The sequence below is a fragment of the Rhinolophus sinicus genome, chromosome 2 (assembly GCF_057876585.1).
Source record: "Rhinolophus sinicus isolate RSI-liver-muscle chromosome 2, RSI-T2T, whole genome shotgun sequence".
Taxonomy (NCBI): Eukaryota; Metazoa; Chordata; class Mammalia; order Chiroptera; family Rhinolophidae; genus Rhinolophus; species Rhinolophus sinicus.
Genome location: NC_142502.1, coordinates 31,044,615 through 31,065,550, shown reverse-complemented (window position 1 = coordinate 31,065,550; position 20,936 = coordinate 31,044,615). Strand labels below are relative to the sequence as shown.

At 34.2% G+C, this 20,936-nt stretch overlaps 1 protein-coding gene across 7 annotated transcripts in view; it reads left to right on the top strand.

Moving 5' to 3' along the window:
- Positions 1-20,936, top strand: part of LAMA2 (laminin subunit alpha 2) — a 521,442-nt gene that overhangs the window by 113,710 nt on the left and 386,796 nt on the right. For all 7 annotated transcript variants that reach the window (XM_074333566.2, XM_074333563.2, XM_088795458.1 and 4 more), the window contains exon 2: positions 17,261-17,431. In XM_074333566.2, the coding sequence (XP_074189667.2) occupies positions 17,261-17,431 (171 nt within the window). The remainder of the gene's footprint in view (positions 1-17,260; positions 17,432-20,936) is intronic.

Below are 20,936 nucleotides of genomic sequence, written 5' to 3'. Positions count from 1 at the left end.
GCTCATTATACATCAGAAATGAAGAGCTCTAACTACCATGCAATTAAACTACTAGAGAGTATAAATAAGAGTGGATCATGTATGGTGGCTTATAAAAATTCAGAAGTGGGTAGAATTTTGGTACAGTGATACCTTGAAAAAGGAAACTGATTAGGAATATTTAATTAGAGAATAGTTAGACACCTTCTGTAATATCTTTCAAGCAAGTATGTTTCATTTTGGATGTCACAGTTATTGTAAGGTTGATACTCCAAAGGCCTATGATCCTTGGAAACTTACAGAGATGTTCTACTTCATCCCTAATGATACATATCTAGACTCCATCAAGTTGACTGCCAAGCAGAATTGGGAACCGAGTACATTTCAGTGTGGACAGCTAGTAATCATTCCAAGTTATTCTTCCCTTCTTTATTTGTGTCCCAAACTCATTGACTCTAGTGAAGATAAAATACTTTTTGAAAATCTGGAAACGTTTGTAGTGGAAATACTTATAATGGTAGTTATTCTGGGGGAACTCTAAAGAAAATTTAAACATTTAAAGAAACTGAAGTTATTAAAGAGCATAAATTTAATGATGGTGAGTTATTTTCTTAATACCTACTGATAATTAGAGAAAAGAAAACTCCTTTCAAGTCAAGAGTTGTGAGAAATAACATGAGTTGTGAAAGAAAAAAAAAGACCCCACAAAATCAGGGAAAGTTTTAGAAATGTTTTTAGTGTGCAGTAGTAAGCTACTTTTGGTCACATTTGGGAAAGAGTTTTTCAAAATTTTCTAATTTTGGAAATCATGAGTTGATTTTTAGGAATGACATGGTGTCTTCTTCCTCAGACCTCTAGGGCAGTCAGTTGTAGAACTTTCTTGCCTTTACCCATTGACTTAGAGCTGCTTACTAAAATCTACCTTTGGCTCTGAGGTAGAATACAGATATTTTCCCTTGGAAAAGCAGTTGACTCAGAATCACATCCTTTCTCTAGACCGTTATCTTCACGTTGTTCATCTCCAAACCTAAGTTCCAGATCTTTCTTTGCCTAGGCATATAGGGTAAAGATTAGCTGAATCTGGTTTCTTTGGACTTGGACTCACCGTTACCTTAGCTCACCCACTGGGCTTGAACTCTGTCCAGACTCACTTTAAGAATCTTTGAAATTTTCTCCTTGCTGTCGTCAACCCCGACTTCTGGTCCTTTACTTACTATTTGCAATATCAAAATGTTTCTAATAAAGCTTATACAGAAATTATACCATATAGATCTATTTTACTGTTTGAAGTTCTGTGAAGTCAGGGGCCTTGCCTGTGTTGTTCATTCTTGTATAATTATTGCCTGGACACTTGAAGGAATTCAATGAGTATCTGTTACATATAGTCAAAGAACTGGGATTGCATTTGAAAACACAAGTTCCAGCTTTAGGATATTACCTGTTATTTCTGATCATCCATTATTTTATATATAAAATTTACATAATAAATACCTACCCCACCTATCTTATTTTACATTGTGAGAATTGAGATCAGTGAAAATACTTTGTAAAGTTCCGTGCTACACATTTGTTATGCTCAATGAATTGCAATACTCAAACTTTAACAGTACATGTGACAAAGGCTCCTAGTTTTTGGTTTTCTTTGCTTGTTTTAAATCTGCTAAACCAGAACAAATACTATACCATATTGTGTCATATATAATGGGTACTTTTTTGCCCAAATTTGTGAGGGAAAAATAGGGATGCACATTATACATGGATAGTACTAATTCTGTATCTATATAAATATTTTTAATTCTTTTATTTATGCTTATGAGTTAAAAGCCTAACTCCAGGAATCAGTAATGATATCTGTATGCAAAATAATGCCCTGGAATACGATAATTGGCTTTGTTAAACTTACAACGAACTTGCAACAATGAAGAATTCTTGGCCTTCTATAGGATGTATAAATATCATAAATTTGTTACCGGTACATAAAATTTCTTGTACCATGTATCTGTTCTCGTGTTTTGTAATTATTTGTTACCTAAAATCTCTTGTACCATAATATGTTAAAAAATAAATGCTAAAATTCCTTTATAATTCAAAAAACAACTACCTAAATGCAAACAAATAAAAATTTGAAATAAACGAAAGATTTTTTTCCCTGAAAGTTTGAACCAAAAATGTGGGTGCACATTATACACAGGAGCACATTACACATGGCAAAATATGGTACTTACTTTATGCAGAATTTTTAAAAAACAAATTAGGACTGTCTGACCAAATTAAGTCACAGAATCTCTAAGGTCTTTACTAATTTTATGAATATTTACTGAGCACCTATTTGATGTCAATGGCTCTAGTCTCTGAGAATAAAAAGATTAATAAATTATGGCCTCTGTCTTCAAGGAACTTAGAGGTTCATGGTCAGGCAATGTTGGTAAGGCAAAAACAAAATTATGACAAAAACTCATTATATCTGAGAGTTTATATGTGCTTGGTAAATGAAAATTATTATTAGCAACACTATGCTAAATGACTATAAAATGCTGATTTTTCACTTCAAGTATTTACAAGAGCAAACAGAATATTTGTGAGTTTTCCTGAATATTTATGTGTGTGTTCAAACAGCTGCCAGAGAACAAAGTGTTTTGCTATAAACACAGTCAAATCTCACTTCGAAAAAAATCTGTCTATAAAACAAGTATTTCCATAGACATACTGAAGCTGCATAGAATGTGCTTTTAAAGCATAAAACAGAATTAGATGCTTGAGTCAGCTGTGAAGTATTTTTTTTATGCAACCCTCATTCTAAGTCTTCAACCTATGGATCAGGCTAAGACCTGGTACAATTTGAAAAGTGATAATGGAATATAAAAGTTCCAGTAGCAACCCAGCATTGAACATAACTTGAACATTGTATTTTTTAGAACCATACATTTATATCTTCCATTATTTTTTTTTTTTTGAGGGAGGTACTGGAGGAGGAAAGATTGGGGTATTAAGAAATATATCCATCAATCAATCTAAATTCTGATTTATCAGTCAAACCAAATAATCCCAGGAAAGATTCAAAGTGACTCACAATAAAACACAGCAGACAATTTTGTTTATTTTCCAAGACAAGATGTGAAACTACTCAGAGTTTAGGAATTTGGTCTTAAGAAGAAAATTAACACAATAAATTTTAAGAAAATACTGGTTTTAGCCCTTGATGTTAACATTATTTCTGTGTTGTCAAGTCGCCAAAATGATAAAAGAAGTGTATCTGTGGGATTCTTTGTATGTTTTTTGTTGTTTTGCTTTTTTAAATTTTTGTTTTTTGGCAAAAGGAAGTTTTCCATTTTGTAACAGGCACACAACTTATGCCCTGAATTCTAAGCTCAATCCGCCATTGGAGAACATTTTTGAACACCTTTATGTGTTCAGTCCTGGCCAGGCTTTGAGAATACAGTGTCAGACAAAATGAACAGAACAAACACGATTGCTTCCATCATGGAGCTTCTGTTTCAGCAAGAGAGATAGACTTTGGATAAATGATTATTATATAAAATTGCCATTGAAATCAGTGCTACACAAGAAAGTAGGGCATAATTTGGGATTGTGATGGGGGACTATTTAGAAAAAGTTAAGAAAGATCTCAGAGGAAATAAGAGATAAGGAAGAAACACTTGTGAAAGATAGGAAGGTATGAAAAGTGGAAGAAAGCTAAGGAGCAGAGATTTCTAGGCAAAGTCTTGAGGAAGGAAAGACCAGAGCTTTGTTCTAGAAATTATTTAAAGTCAGTGTTCTTTGACTGTGACGAGAGGATACTGTAAACCAGGATAATAATTTTTAATTTTAACCTAGATGCAGTTATAATCCATTGAAAGATTTTAGAAGTGACCTCATCAGATATGCATCTTAAGAAAATCCATTTTGTTAAAAATGGATTGAAGAAAGGCAAAGGGTAATCAGGAGTCCATTTAAGAGGCCGTTGCAGAAGTCCAGATGTTAAATGCTTGTAATTTGACCCCAAGTGTTGGCAGGGGCACTGGAAAGAAACAGATGGACCTGAAATTAATTTGGGGTTAGAATAGTATTTAGTGATAGAATGGCAACAACAAAGACTTGGTTTTTTTTATATGGGACCCTGGGTGGATAAAATAAAATGTGTTGAGCTCAGGAGAACTCAGTAGTGGTTTATTTGATGTGTGTGTTGTGTGTGTGTGTGTGTGTATGTGTGTGTGTGTGTGTGTGTGTGTGTTGTCAACCCAGCTTCAGAAAGCTATCTGGCCTATAGATATAATTTGGGAGTTGATGACTATGCAGATGGTATGTAAATATCTTAGACATGCAAGAGATTATCTGGGGAGGAGAATGAAATAAGAAAAGCGTTGAGGATCATGCCAGAAGGAACTCTAAATCTAACTGATAAAAGACAAAAATGAGCAATATAAATGAATGTAACTTTCCTTTTTCCTTTTGTCTGGGTCTTTTAAACCAGGGGAAGCACAATGTAAAACATTGCGTTGTTGTTTTATATCTGTTTCATTATTAGAGATAAGAAATTGTCTAGCACTGCTTAAAGAGCAGAGCCCATGGGGAACAGCGTCCTCCCGGCTGCCACTGTATGCATCAATGCTTACATGAGCCCCCTCTGATATTTTTGTTTGAGGTTTGTAAATATAAGCTCATGCTCTTTGCATAGCAATCAGCTTAGAGATTTATCATGTTTTCATTTTTATATTTTGGATTGCTAGCAGACACAAAGTTTTTAATTTGTGTATTTCTATATTACACACAACTCTATTGTGGGGTAACTGCCAAATTAAGGCTATAATTTCATTCTCAGTGACTTAAAAGTGTTTTGCATTTCTCCTTTGCCTTTTTCACTTCTCATTTTGAGTTTTCAGGCACATCTGCCAAATAGACATTTAGTTTATAGGCTTGGTTTTGGAAGCCAGGCAGAAGAGAGCAGATACTGAACATATGTTCTACTGATATTGATGAAGTGAGGTTGGAAGAAGCTTGGAAGCAGTCTATTTCTTCCCAACTGCCACCTCCTCAGTGGATATTTTGGGTACTCTTATGCTAGAACATTCTAAATAAGTGCCCCAGCTAAAACAATTATTTTTTATCATATGATAATTGGAAAATTTTAGGATCATTTAGTATTGCTCTACAAGTGGTACATTAAAAAAAAACAACAGTTCTAATTTTATATGGATAATAATTAGAGTTCCATGCAAATAGTAAGGACTGGGAATTTTGTGACTAGAACAGTGCCCATCAGATAATAGGTATTCAATAAACAATGAAATTGGGAGTAGTAGAGACCTTTATTTTGGGGGGATACATTTGAAATTAGATAAATAATCTAGTCAATCTAGGCATAGGTAGGATTTTTTGCTAATTTTTTTCCATTTCAAGAAGTTATTCATTTTTCTATCTTTATTGAAAGATAGTGTAGTCAGCTTCTGTTTACCAAGCATAAGGTAGTTAGTTTCAAAGGAATATTTGGAAGAGTTTGAGGAATTTTGAAAACAAATGCCTTAACTTGCATTCACTATTATAGATAATGCACTGTTATGTTCTTCTGGTGTATCTGTTAGTGTTCTTACCAGAAATATGGGTTATAATGGTAGTTATTTTCTTAGGTATGTGTATATTTTAGGTCACTGCAAATTCATGATGTAATCCTGTCTTAATTAGATCAATGATATCTATTGTCAGGAAGTTAATAAAATCTTATATTGCTTGGCTGGGCCAAGCAGCTAAGATGGAATTTGAATTCATAATGGCCCTCATAGTCTATTTGAGTCAGAATATCTGCTATGTAGAGTAAGTATTGATGTTCTATAAGCAAAACCTGATTAAGATCCATTCAAGTATGTTTACATCCGGTTTGTTTCTGATGACAATAAAAATACCTAAATTTTCATCTGAATTTGTTCGGAAGGAACAGAGTAAATAATTTTAAAAGTTAATTCCACAGAGGAACATGAACTACTTTTTCTGATTTAAAAAGAAGAGACCAAACTAACCGAGAATTCTCCAAAAATACCCTTTTATTTTGGAAACTGAAAAGGACAGAATTAAGGAACAATAGAAGACAGATTTGAAAGGCCTGTAAACACGAGTTAGGACTAGAATACATGCTCTCCTGTGTTTTTTTGTTTGTTTGTTTGTTTGTTTTTTGCTTCTAAACAACTGGATTCAGCATTATTTTTTTTTCCCCAGCTTACAAGCATTGTTGTGTCTGGATGGCTATTAGCTCAAATTGGACTGATTTTCTACTTCTGTAAAACTCTGCATCCACGTCATGGATCAAGAGCATTAAGTTACTTCGTGTAGTGCACAGCTGGAAATCATTCTCTTCAGCAACATTTTGTTTTGTCCCCTTTTTTTTCTTTACACCAATGTGTTCCTACACAGCCACATAGCTCAGAATTTCAACAGACAAGTATTTCCTTTTCTTCCTTGACATGTCTTAGAACATTTCAAATCGGCAGGTTATCTTGTCTTTCAAATACTGAGGCACTCGCAAACAGCTCTGTTTGCTTGCATGAGTATTTTTAAAAATGCTCCACAGACATACAAGACTGAAATGGAAAGTTAGAAACATTCAAACAGACAGGTTTCTCTTATTCTTTTGAGAGGCCATAGGTATTTGGCATGAACAAGCAGGAGAAATATTGTGTACCAAGAGTAGGATGACGGAGAGAGCGAGAGAGAGCAAGAGCGAGAGCGAGAGAGAGAGAGAGAAGAAAAGAGATCATGTAAACAATACATGATGATTTTAAAAAATTATTTAAAAATTGAATATATTGAAGAGAATTGTTTTATTGACTGATGACTTTTCCATAGGAAGTCTCCAATACCGTCTGTTATCAATTCTCTTCATGAGTGTCTTTGCAAGCTGGACTATAGAAGTTAATAAGAAACATTTCTTATGAAATTAAAGTATGTATATGGTGTCCACAAATATTAAACATACATCATTCTTTCTATGAACAAAAATATTATAACATACGAGGCACAGGCAGTGAAGACAGATAATCCACAATCTTTATTTGGTTTAATATTTAAACTGATAAAACAAGAAAATGTATAAATTATTTTTGCCGGACTACATTAGAAAGATTTTCTTTAAAGACATGAACTAGATTGCAGTCATTTTAAAATGATGATTTACCAAACTGCGCACAGTGAAAGGTAATCAAAATAAAGAGCACAGTGAAAATAAAAAAGATAACTAGAGGGAAACTTTCACCGTGAAACAGAATTTTTAAAGTAACGTTGGCTGCTTCTGGTTTTCATCATTCTCTAAGTATTGGGTCTTTGTGTAAGAAATTGTGATTGTCGTCACTACTATTGTTCCTTCATATTTTATCCTACACATGTTTAAGTGAAGCCACTGTATACATTTTTATCAATTTTGTCAATTATAATAAAGTTATTCTCTCTTGATCTTCCTATCTTCATTCTGTGTGTGTGTGTGTGTGTGTGTGTGTGTGTGTGTGTGTGTGTGTAGGGGGTGTGTGTCTGTGAGTGTGGGGGGGATACTATGTAATGATAACATATGATCTTTATTTCCATCTGCTTGTTGATCCTAAGCAACAGAAATCACCAATAGTGTTTAGCAGAAATGTATTTGAAATATATCACATAACTTGCTGAATTGTTGGAAATATTTGAAAACCAGGCTCAGGAGAGCACAGACATCAAGGCCATTCCTAGGTTTCACTGCCTGAATAATCTAGTCAGGATCTCTTTGCAGACACTGCTGTCACCCCTTCATCTCCCACTCCCACTGATACTATTATCTCGGTTACCATCACGATCTTATTTTCCTTATCTCCCCAGTTCTGTACTTCAGAAGCTCAAGATTCAGAGCCCAAGAAGTCACTCATACATGCTCAAACTGAAAAAGGGAGGGCAGAAGACAGATCTTACCTCCCATTTCCTTGGCAGGGTACTGCAAACCCTCAGTACTAGATACAAGGCCAGTTACCCAGTAATAGAAATGGAGGCTAGATGTCTGGACAGCCAATAAATGATAAAGGTCTATTGTATTTTTCAAATAGCTTGGGCTTTTTTTTTTTCCAAATTATTTCACTGAGCTAGAGAACCAAAACAGAGTTCTACATTTCCACTAAATTAAGATTCTGATTAGTTTAATAGCTTTTGTTTGCCAGATTTCTCTCCAGAAACATTATACAAATGCACGTATTTATTCTCATTCAATAAATTTAAATGTGTTATTACACACTAACTAGTGTTATCTCTGGACTCAATAATGTTATTATAGACTAGAGATCCCTGTGAAAGATATTAAAAGTTTCAGTGTGATGAGGGTTATAATGAAATATCAACTAAGTGCTGTGTAGACATCAAGAAGGAAACAACAAATTCTGTGTAGCAAAACCTGGAAACACTTTTACAGAGAAGCGGATAGTTGAGCTTGGTTGAGCCATGAACGATGAATAGATGATCATGTTAAAAAATAAAAAAATAAAAACATTTTGTGTATAACAGACAAGAGAATGGCATGACAAAGAAATTTCAAAGCCCCTGGTTTATTTGTAAATAGTAATATGTCAGTACACTGGATGTTTAGGAAGGCATGAAAGAAGATGAAGACAGATGAGTTTAGAGAGGTAGATAGGGGCCTGATTATAAATGTTCAGATAACCAAGGAGTTTGATTGTTATGCCAAAGGCAACAGCTGACTCACAGAGGTCTTTGACCCAGAAAGTCACCTAATCAGACTTCATGTTTAGGCCCTTGATTTCTGTGGCAGTGTGGAAGTGGAGTCATGTTGTAGGACTGGTTAGGATACCTTTGTAGTAGATGTACAGTAGGATAGGATATCCTTATATAAAAGTATAGATGATGGTGATGAGAGATTGATAGATGGATAGATGTAGATAGATAGATAGACAGACAGACAGACAGACAGATAGTGTTAACCTAGAGACAAAAAGAATTTGGAAGCAAAAATCTTACAATGATGAGAAGTATGACATATTTGTCCTCAAAGTACCTTTTAATGTTTTCTGGTTTCTGTGGAATAACATTTTTTTTTTTTAATGTTGGTTTTCACCTATTTAGTAAGAATATTCACCTATTTAGTAAGAATAGCAGAAACTTGGAAGATAAAGATAAATGTGAATCAGTTACCAATACTTTTGTGGCTGGTGCTTTGAAGTCAGTCAGTAAGGGAAATGAGCATGTGAAAGGGTGGATGATAGGGACTTGTAAAAATGTTACGATTCTCAGCAAATGGAACTGACTAGAAAGCAGCATGTGGAAGCCGGAAGGAGGCCTCTTTTCCTCTCCCAATAATTCCAGGATCCACTGAGGAGAGCTACAGAAGTGTCATTGTCAGAGGAAATTAAGGCTTTGATTACATTAAGAACATTGAAGGAGTGATTTCTTAAAATGGAGAAATTTTGAAATAAATTGTAGGACTTGTAAAACTGTGATGAAAGTTGGCCTGTGAGTGCATATAGAAGGGAAAAGGAGAACTAGATGGCACAAAACTCAGGAATGATTTAGGAGGCGAAAAGGGTTTTCGTTTAGATCAGGGAGAGAAGCTGAGGCAGTGTAGATCTTTAATATTAAAATTAATTCTAATTCATTTGGACTTACAGTAATTGTGTTTGAAAACTGGCTGTGCCATTTAGGTTTTGGAATTATTTTCTTCATTTGTAAAATTATAAGTAGGTTTATTTGAACTGAATTCTTTTTTCTACCAGATAACAACCTTCTAGTTCACTGCCTACAAAAACATTTGCCTAAAGCCTAAGGAACTGGTATGAATTGTTCCACACAGCAGATCACCTACCCTTATGTTAGATGCATTCCTCTCTGACTCACTTGTAGAGTTTCTTCAAAAGACAACACTTATGTATGAAAACTGATTCTAAGTCAAAGTTCTTCATTTGTATGAAATAAAAGCTGGAAGGACTGGAAAGCTGTACAAGGAAAACAGAACCACCTACTGATTTCTGGCCTGCAGTTGTCTTACAGAGACATTTGGCTGTTTTGCTAATCCAGTGTTTTTTTTTGCTTGGTTCTTCTGATTCTGAATGGGATTGAAAAGATAGTTTTCCTTTTTAGTATCCAATAACCTGTTTTTACATTTGATTTAAGAAATATAAATTTAATATTTTATTGTTATTGATATCCACAACTTATAAAAGCCAAAGACTGAAATAAATCACACACACACATAGTATGCCAAAAAAGTATACACATTTTAAGAAAGGGAAAAACTGTATTAAAATTGTAATACTCAATATAGACCAATAACAAAAGATGAGTACAAGTCATGTGTATACATTTTTTTGCACCCCTAGTATATAGTATACACACACACATATGTGTGTATATGCACATATATGTATATATGGTTATTTACACAGGTATATACTTACACATATATATGTATAATATTTCTATAGGTTCTTTGCCAAATTTTAAGAAATTTTTCTTGCATGCAGAAAGTTGAAAGAATCACACAATAAACACCCAAATACTGAACATCTAGATTTAAAAATTAGCATCTTGTTCTATTTGCTTTATCACACATCAATCCATCTGTGCATAACTATCCACAAATCTGTCTCAAACTTTGATCCATTGCAAACTTCTTGCCTAAGCGTTTCATCATGAATATCGTTAATTAGAATTCAATAATGGTTTACTTCTTTTTTAAGGCAAAATTTACCTACTGTGAAATGCTCAAGTCTTCACTAGGCATAACATTCACTCATTGAGTGTAGAATTTGAGTTGTAAAAGTATATACACCTGTATAATACAAACTCCTAGTGGAATATTAGCATTGCCCCAGAAATATCCTCTATGTTTCTTCCCAGTCAGTCTCTACCTCTAAAGTCAACCATTCTTTTTTTCTGTGTTATTTTCCCAGTAGATTAGGTTTGCTTTTTCTCAAAGGTTATATAAGGGAATAATGGAGCATGCACGTTTTTTGGTAAATAAAACCTCTTTTATTTGGCATCATGTGTTGGAGAGTCATGTTGTATGTATCCGTAGGTTTTCATTTTAATGCAAAATGTGTTCTGTTGTATGAAGATACCACAGTTTCTGTATCAGTTCTCACATTTAGGGATACCTGGGCTGTTTCATGGACATATACTGTCCTTTCTATTGGGTATTTACCTAAGGGTGGAATTTTGCGGTCCTGGGGTCAGTCCAGGTTAAAATTTATTTCAAAATGCCTGTTTTCTGAAGTGGTTGTACTAAGTTGCATACCCAATAAGAATGGAATAGGGTTCCAGTTACTCCACAATCTTATAAACATTTGGTGTTGTCAATCTTTTTAATATTGTACCACTTAATGTAAAGCATAAGGATCTTGCAAATATATAGGTCCATTTACCATGATCCCTCCACCCATTCCTTTGTTAAAATTGTCATGAGCATTACATCAAAATACATTGAATCTGGCCCTCAAAGCAATGTTATAATTTTTTCTTTAAACATTAATATGTATTTAAAGAACTTAGGAAATAAGTCTATTGATTTATATTCATGTTTACTTATACTTTCTTCTGTTATCTCCAATTTTCCATTAATCCCATGCAGTGATTTTCTTTTTTTGTTCTAGATGATGCATTTTTTTAGTTATAGATTTTATGTTTGGTATTTCTTTTGTAGTTTCTGTTCCTCTGCTGAGACTTCATATGTGTCTGTTCATTATAAGCATTTTTGAACGTGTCCTTGATCACAGTTATAAAAGCTACTTAAAAATATTTGTGTGCTAATTCCAGCATCTGGTTAATATCATTGTTGGCCTCCATTTACTGCTTCTCTCCTAAATATGGGTGGCGTTATTATTTCTTTGTATGTCTAGTGTATGTGTGTGTATGTATGTGTATATACACACACATACATACATACGTACATATAATATATATTTATTGCATTCTGGATGTTGTCAATGATGCATGGTAGAAGCTTGGGATTCTGTTAACGTTCTTTTGAAGAATAAGTATTTCTTTCATTTTTGTGTTATATCATTTGTTTAACTTGTCTGGGCTCAGATTCCACACTCTTTTCTTTCCTGTGGAATACAGCAACTGTGATCTCTGTTCTAGCACCAACTGGGGTACTTGGAGTCTGCCTAAGACACAACTGGGGTACTTGGAGTCTGCCTAGGACACATGTAGGTCTGCCATCAGTGAGGGATTTGGGAAGTTTATGCATGTATTTTGAGACTCCCTTTCTGTGGCTTCCTCGCCTCCTGTATTGTTTCCTCACTTTACAACACTTATGGGTTGCTCTTAGTTCTGTCTTCTGGTTCTTCAAGACAGTTAAAAAAAGAAAAAGAAAAAGTGAAACTGCAATTTTCTATTTGAGGTTCAGCCACCTTCCATGGTACAGTCGGGGGCACTTCCAATATTTTCCTTCTTCTGAGCATCCACAGCTTTCCTGCTTTACCTGTTTTGGGTTGTTCTCCAATGTCTTCCCGTATTTGGGGTTTTTAAAAAGGATCTTTTGTTCCTAATTCGTAGCTGTTATCTCTGTGAGGTTTGTTCCAATAGGAGCTACTCCACAATTACTATAAGTAGAATCGCCACACGCCTTTTTTAAAAATGCTTCTGTCATGTGAAACCAGAATATGGGATTTTGAGAATGCAAGCCATCAAAATCATGCAAACTTTTATACACATAATACAGTATTTGAGCAAGCATATATAGCATAAAAGCATCCAAATAAAAACAATGAAAATTGGGTGAATTTCTAAATGTTTGCCATAGTATAACAAATTTTTTATTTTTCATATGATGTAAACTTAGCCTTTTTCTAAATAGTCTATTTACTAAATGTGTATATGTCTGAACAAAACATATTATCTATGTACTATACATATTTTAATCTTTATTAAAAATATATGACATATGAAAAATAAATATAATTTGTGTTTTGTTCCGACTTTGTTCCATAGACCCCAAATTCAACTAAATATACTTTAGCTACTATTCAGAAAATAAAAGTCAATTATAATTGTGTGGATAATGATGAGTGGCTTTTATGTCATTAAAATTACATGACCTCAAATTGAATTAAGAGGCTTGAGTCAATACTCTGTAAAGGTTTACCAGCTATTTGTAGTTCATTTACACTTGCAACGTTTATATAATCTTAACCAAGGAACCCATATTGTATATGGCAATAAATATTGCTCTGCTGCTGTTGAATGAGAATAAATAGATAAAGCCTAATAGATTTAATATATAATGAAAATGGGCTACAGTCTAAAACACAACCTGTTGAAGATTCAATAAAAGCTCAGATATTGAATGACTCTTCAAAGTGGTCATTAGCAACTAATTGGGGACCTTTCCTGACAAATACACTTTACTGATTTTTTAAAATAAACAGTGAAATAACTCATAAAATTTCACAAAGCAACTGTTCCCTGACCACAAGCAAGGCAATTAAATTGTGAAAAGGTTAATTTTGAATACATGATCAATAAGTATAACAGAAACAAATCAATGGAAAGAGCCACCCCCATAAATATGTTTCACTAATATTTTTAGTTTATTAATTAAAAAACTCTATGAAGGAACAAAGGTGTGGGGAGCGGGTAGGTATTACTTTTGTTTAATGTGGAAATTAATAAGCTTTACTAAGGATGAGGTTTTGGCTCTTGTTCATTCCTTGATAAGAGTAAATCTGAATTAAAGTGCTGAGTTCAAATTTTAGTTGTCAATCTTACTAATTTATAACTTTGTGCATATTGTTTATCTTCTCTGAGCTGCACTTTCTTCATTTCTAAAATGAGAATAATACAGTCTATGCAGTGGGATTACTAGAGATTGCATCATACTATTTAATGAATATGAAGTCGTTTTTGAATCTATATTACTTCAATGCCTGTAATTCTCTTATAACCATTTCATTTTGCTCACATTTTATTCATTTAATTCTGTGGGAAAATTGGAATGTAATTCAATTCTATACTTTTGGAACACACAATATACAGTAAAATAATTTTCACCAACCATTTCCCCCTTTTTGCCTCTTTCATGATTACTCAGATCTGAGACAGTGCAGGACTGGCCAACTCAAAGCAGGTCCCACAGGGCTGCACCAAAGCAGGGCACAGGGATTCTTACCCATAACTACAAAACAGACCCCAAGGTTATAGTCAAGCTCAGGACTAGTCAGAGGTGAGGGAGGAGATAAGGATCACAGAGCAAAGCTGACAACATCCTGGCACCATTTTAGAAATGTTGGCTCCTGCCTGAGATTGCATTTGTGTAAGTAAGCTGGCTTTGTTTGAAGGGGCTAGAAGGAACTAACCTACCTAAACTCATCCTGCAGGCCAGCAAGATGAGAGATAAAGTTTAGCCTCTTAAAAACAGGGTTCACTACTTTTGCTTTTATCCTATGAATTAAAATTTTAAAAACCTGGAAAAAATCCCACAGAAAACAGATTGCAACAGTGACCAGTAGGCAGTGGTTTGTGTTCATATATATGTGTGTATATATATATATATATATATATATATATATATATATACCATTAAGTATATTCTGTGTGTAATCTATATGCATCTATATCTGTATCTTTTCCATATCTATATCCATCTCCATCTCCATATCTATATCTATATATACAATCACATAATTTAACAAGGTTAGAGCAATTACAAATTCAAGTACTCTGTCAGTCACTCAACATCCACATAAGCTTTCAGAATAAAATCTATACTCATCTGCTATTTCCTCTGCCTGGTATGCTTGCTTTTTCTTTCTGTTTTCTACCAAATCAACTTCTGTTTCTCCTTCAAGATGCAGTTCAAGATCACTTCCTACAATAAGCCTGTCTTATTGGTATTTTCATTCCCAAGTATTTTATGGTGTCTGGCATTATATGTGTTCAACACGTATATGATGAAATAATAATAATTTTATACTTAAATGCAAAATGCTAATGAATTACAGAAGAGAAAGGTAAATAGACAAACCTTACTTATTTAGTCATATCTCATTTACTAACCTAGAAAATAAAATGTCTGAGGTGAAGAGACAATGTTCTGAAGACAAATTATTTTAAAATTTGTAACGTGACAAAGTTCACAGAATTGAAGCTGTTTGCAATAAGCCTTAAATACACAGGTAAAACAAAAAAAAACATGTAACTAACTGTTGTGAAGTACTGTACTTTTTATAAAACACTACATTTCCTCATGAAATAAATAATAATCTTTTGAATGGATAATATTTTTCCGACCAGTAATCATAGTAGATGACCTCACATCACTTTGACAAAATGTCTCATTAAGTGGGGGTTAGAGCATAGCAATAATGTGAGGGCTTGGGGGAGATACATCTGTTAGGAAGAATGAATTAGTGACTGCAATTAAGTAAACAGAGTAAGTTTGAACTCCTGAAAAACAGAAAAATTGGGAACTTCAAATAACTATGAGCTGGAGAAAAGCACAAGGCAAGAGGGCAGTTGGTGCGGTGATGGGGGATTCGATTGAAACAGCAGAATCAGAGGAATTTTAGTGACTAGTAGTTGTGGGAAGGGAGGGAAGAGAGAAAATATTGTTTGAAGGCAGCTTTTCGGGAGACCCTGAGTGTGACTGCAATGAGAATTGAGGTATTTTCCTGGCATGATGAATTCAGCTACCTCTTTGAAAGTTTTGAAAGTGATTACAGTAGAGATTAAAATGATTTAGAATTGTTTTTTGTTGCTGTACTATTATTTCTTTCACTGAAATTCTAAGGTTAACCAGCCACAAATTAACGCTAGGTTTATGTAGATTCCATATGACATTTGTAGAGACCAAGCAGTATAGTGATTAAGAGGATAGACTCTGGAGCCAGACTGCTTGGGGTCAAATCATCGTTCTACTGCTTAATAACTTGCTAGCTGTCATCCTGGGCAAGTTACTGAATATCTTAACAGAATAGGGGTAATAGTAGTATTTGCTCAGATGGGTGTTGTGGGTAGCAAATTAATCTACGCAGACATGGCATGTTAGAATAGTCCCTGGTACATTATAAACATTCACTAATGCTGAATACTATTACTATTGTTATTATTATTATTATTATTATTATTATTATTATTATTATTCAGAAGATGCAGAACATTTATGAAGCCAGTATGGATCATATCATTCATTTCACAAATATATTGAGTGCTTACTCTGTGCCCAGCACGTGCTAAGTTTTGAAGGAAAGGCAGAAAATACTTATAAATTCAAAACTTCAGGGAGCTCAGTAAAGCATCAGGACATACAATTTAGTCAGTAAAGGACTTTTTGTCAAAGATTGAATTGATACGGACCTACTTGGCCTGTGTATAGAACAGAGACCACCTAGATGGTTATTAGAATGTTCTTTTCATAAGTTGAGTTAAACCATCTATAATCTCTAATGCACTTTCTCCAAGATGAGGTTTTCAGTTAAAGAGTGACTTCTGCTCAGTGACTCTACTATATTGTCATGAAAAGAGGTCTATAAAATGCAAACACATGCTAGACACGTGTGAAGCAGAATTGGCGGTCAGTCATAGAAAGTAAAAATGTTGAGTTGGTCTCTCCTATAGAATGAAAGACCTCCCAGCTGTGCACTGAAATGGGACTCTGAGGTTGTTTTTAAGCAAACCAAACACTTTTATTTCTCTAAGAAATAATTTCTGGTATATGATAATGGACTACTATGAGTACTTGTTGCTGGTATGATATTGTTGTGTAACATGGCTATGTAGCATAGAAGGCAGTACAAAGTGGTTTTCCAAAATCTTGCATTATTTTCTATCTTTTCCAGTCTGGATATAAAGAAGTTAACAATAACCAATTACATTAAATAATTAGAGCGTAAAAATGACCATGTAGAACATAGATGCATAGTTCTGGAAAATCTTTGCATATGATTATCGTTTACTACTAGATTTCAAATAGCTAAAATGGAAGATGGAAGATTTGATAAGACTTTTGCAATAAGATAAATAGAAGATTTTTAAAAAATCTGTGTTAGAGAAGAGACCTTCTTTCCAATTAAGAATTGGAAGGTAATAATTAAGAAGATAGCTTTAGATTCCATATTAAAGACCCAGAAAGGAAAAAAAAGGAAATGTCTATTTGATAAAACATGCTATTTTTGTATTGCATTTAAGTCACATATTCATCACTGATTATTTCATTTTTGGTGAATTGAATGCTCTGAAAAATATTTTACCTAGTTTTATTTTAAAATGCAGCAAAAATCATACCACCTTGTTTCTGGTCCACAGACCTTCATTTGTCCCTCTTTTTCAGGTTTATTTCCTGCGGTCTTGAATCTTGCTTCTAACGCTCTCATCACCACAAATGCAACATGTGGAGAAAAAGGACCTGAAATGTACTGCAAATTGGTGGAGCATGTGCCTGGGCAGCCTGTGAGGAACCCCCAGTGTCGAATCTGCAATCAAAACAGCAGCATTCCACATCGTATGTATTTTAATGTGTACTTGGATGGCACTGGGCAGGACCCATAATTAAGAGATTTTGAGGCCAAGTTGCACTGAAGTCAAAGGGCTTGTGATCTCCAAATTTCCTAGAACTTTCTTTCCACTGTGAGCTTCTTTATACCCCTTTTCTGTCATTTGACAAACATTATTCAAGTTCCTTGTACATACCAGATATAGTGCTTGTGGAGGGTTTTCTAGCTGAAGACTTGTGGGAGTCATTAGGTTTACTTCTCAAGAATGGTATCTGAGGATGTGGTTATTAATTTGTGATTTAGTCATTCATTGTTCACTTATGTGCCTGGTGCTGTGCGAGGGATCCAACAGGAATAAGGTGAAGTCCCTGGTTCTACTAATGAAGAAATGGGCCAAAAGCATACTATTGCCATATAGTGTGGTAAGTACAAAAGAAAGAATGAGCACAGGAGCCAGAGACAAAGAGAAGATGGTCACAAATTCCGTCTTGGTGTAAATGAAGCCTTGTCAGATGAAGTGCAATCTAAGCTCAGATCCAAGGACAAGTTTGAGCTGACCCGGTAAAGATGAGAGAGAGGGAAGAGAAGGAAAGTCAGGAAGAGAGATCAGAATAAGACAGAAAACCTCACTTGCTCTGGGAACTACAAGTAGTTAGGAATGGCTAGAACTCATTCAGCAAGCATTTGAACACTTGCTACTAGCAATGCTTTGTATTATAGCATGTTGTTAAATCATACAAGCCGTTGACTTAAAGGACTTAGAGGGGAAATTAAGGGATACAGAAAAGTAAGTTGCGTGCTAAGTGGACAGCTAAAGATTCCTGGAGAAAGTGACCCATGTACTGAAAAAACAAGAGTTAGTAAGATGAAAAGGGGAAAAGTATTATAAAATTTAAAAACACACAAAACTTTTGAAGGTATAAAACAGCATGATATATTCAGAGAACTATAAGTAATTTAGTTTAACAAGTAAAGCATTTATATGGAGAAGGGGAGAATGGTGTGCAATGGAGGTTGATTTAGAAATATGAATTGGGGGGGTGGGAGATGAGGGTAAGGGGTATCAAATGTATGGAGATGGAAGGAGAACTGACTCTGGGTGGTAAACACACAATGGGATTTATAGATGATGTAATACAGAATTGTACACCTGAAATCTATGTAATTTCACTAACAATTGTCACCCCAATAAATTAAAAAATAGAAAAGAAATATGCATGCATTGGGAAATAATGTCAGTGAGGTAAATTATAATGGGGATAGAGCTTCACAGTTCTATCACTTTTAAATTTGCTTAGTTTTCATTCTCTTTTTGTTTTAAGTTGCAAAACTTGTAAAACAAAGAAAACTTTCTCTCACAATTTGTTTTTCATCTCAAATGAAAGTTGGGAGGCATTGTCTATCCTTTCCCTGGTTTAACGGAGTAATGCAGAGTCCCCTCTCTATTATCTAATTTAGAGATAGAGAATCAGGACTTTTGTGATTAAAACTGCTGGTCTTGTATTTGGCAGAACTGAACTTTTTAGTGCCCACCTCCTCGGCAATTTCTCTTGCTACTTCAGTTCCCACTGATGTTTAAAAAAAAAAAAAAAGTTAAGGAACCAAAGATGGCAACCGTGAGAACCGTCCTTGCCTTTTAATGACTGGCTATTTTCTGTGGTGTAGATTGTTATGGTATGATCCTAAGAGTGGGGAGTGATGGAACACATCCTGTCTGTTTGTTATTCTTATATACAATGATAAGAGCAAATGAATCTAGGTTCAAGCTCTGGGAAAACATTAAAAGCAGTAAAGTTGAAGTAAAGTTCAGAAAATAAATGACTTGATGGACTACAAGCTTTAGATTAATTAAGAAAAAAAATCAAGTCTGATGGGGAGAAACTGCCATTGGTTCAGGAACCGGTGGCCTTGATGATATATCATAAAGAATATGAGAAAGCCTGGAGACATGGAATTGGTGGGGAGTTGGTTGGGAGTGTGTACATGTGTGTTTAGGATCGATTTAGGCAGACAGCAAGAGTTATTGTTAGAGAGTTAAAAAGTATGTAAACTAATATGTGTGTGCATACATATATACATGTACATATAATTATATATGTGTGTATATAGATATGTATATAAATATAAATACATGCATGTATAGTTCCTGCCGACAAGTAAAATATTAGAGTAAATAAGGCTTGGATATAGAAGGCGTTTAAACAAATATTCAAAACAGTAAACTCAGGGCTGTAACTTGTGATACATATTATAAATGATGTAGAATTTCTGAGAAGGGAAACATCAGTGGTAACTGAAGTAACAAGAGAATTTCAATGGGCACTAAAAAGCTGAATTACCCAAGATAATAGGGGAAAATATTCCAGAAAAGGAAAAAAGAAGGAAATGAGTATAGTCATACTAGACAGGCTAGAAGGAAGATACAAAGATTGGAGTAGGAAAAAAAAATTTAGTGGAATAAAAATCTATCAATAACCCACATGAATATATTCTAGTAAAAGGTGGCGCAACAAATGACAAAATTCCACAAATTCAATGAACAGCTAGCATAAAGTCTGGAAGATCTGTACTTAATTACCATACAAAGAAAAGGAAACTTGAACTTTCTGATTGTTATTGGACTGTGCTTCCCAATCAAAAAGTAACAGTTTGAGAAGTTTACTTCATCAACAGTTTCCTCACCAATTTTCAGATGCAGTTAGCTTTAAGTCAACTTTTGTAGCTATCCCTGTTAAGGATGTTATAAGTTTCAAGCTCCTTTTAAATAAGGGTAGTATGCAACAGTCAGTTCTTGCAAATTAATTATGAGTAAACTTTCATAATGGAGATTATGGTTAATTGTTGATTCATCTCCCAGTCTTCTTTTGATGAGTAATTATCATATCAATTTAACCTGAGGTGGCATATATCAACATTCCCAATTAGACAGCTCCCCTCACAATTACGTAAGAGCAATGAATTTGATTTGGAAATGTGGTTGTGTGTATGTTTTTATATCACATATTAAACCCACAGTTGTAAAGAATAATCAAGAGGATGTTTAGGGAATGTTTGCTGTGATGTTTATTTTTCTGCAGAAGCAATGCCAGTAATATTTCATTTATGGGTTCTGATTCCTATTGAACCAATTTCAGCACCCACTCACATCACCAAGGGCATTTATTTAATATTTAGGTATGCTTCTTGTATTTGTTGTCATTATAAGACTTGATTTTCCCTGGTTTCAACAGAACATGTTAACTAGTGCTAATTATTCAATATATTCAGAAATTTTACATTTTATTAATGAGATAGGATGCCTCATCTTATTGGACTGCTAATATGATAACACTTGATACAAAACAAAGTCCATACAGCTGTTTAGTTGAATTAAATAATTTGCCAATAAAAAATCTATTTTTTTTGTTCTGTCCTATAACTCATATTGCCATGAGTAACACAAAGATATAATGCTTTGTGTTTTCAGTTAAGCAGTTTGTAGCAGACTTCACTAATAAAATTAATAGGTAATAA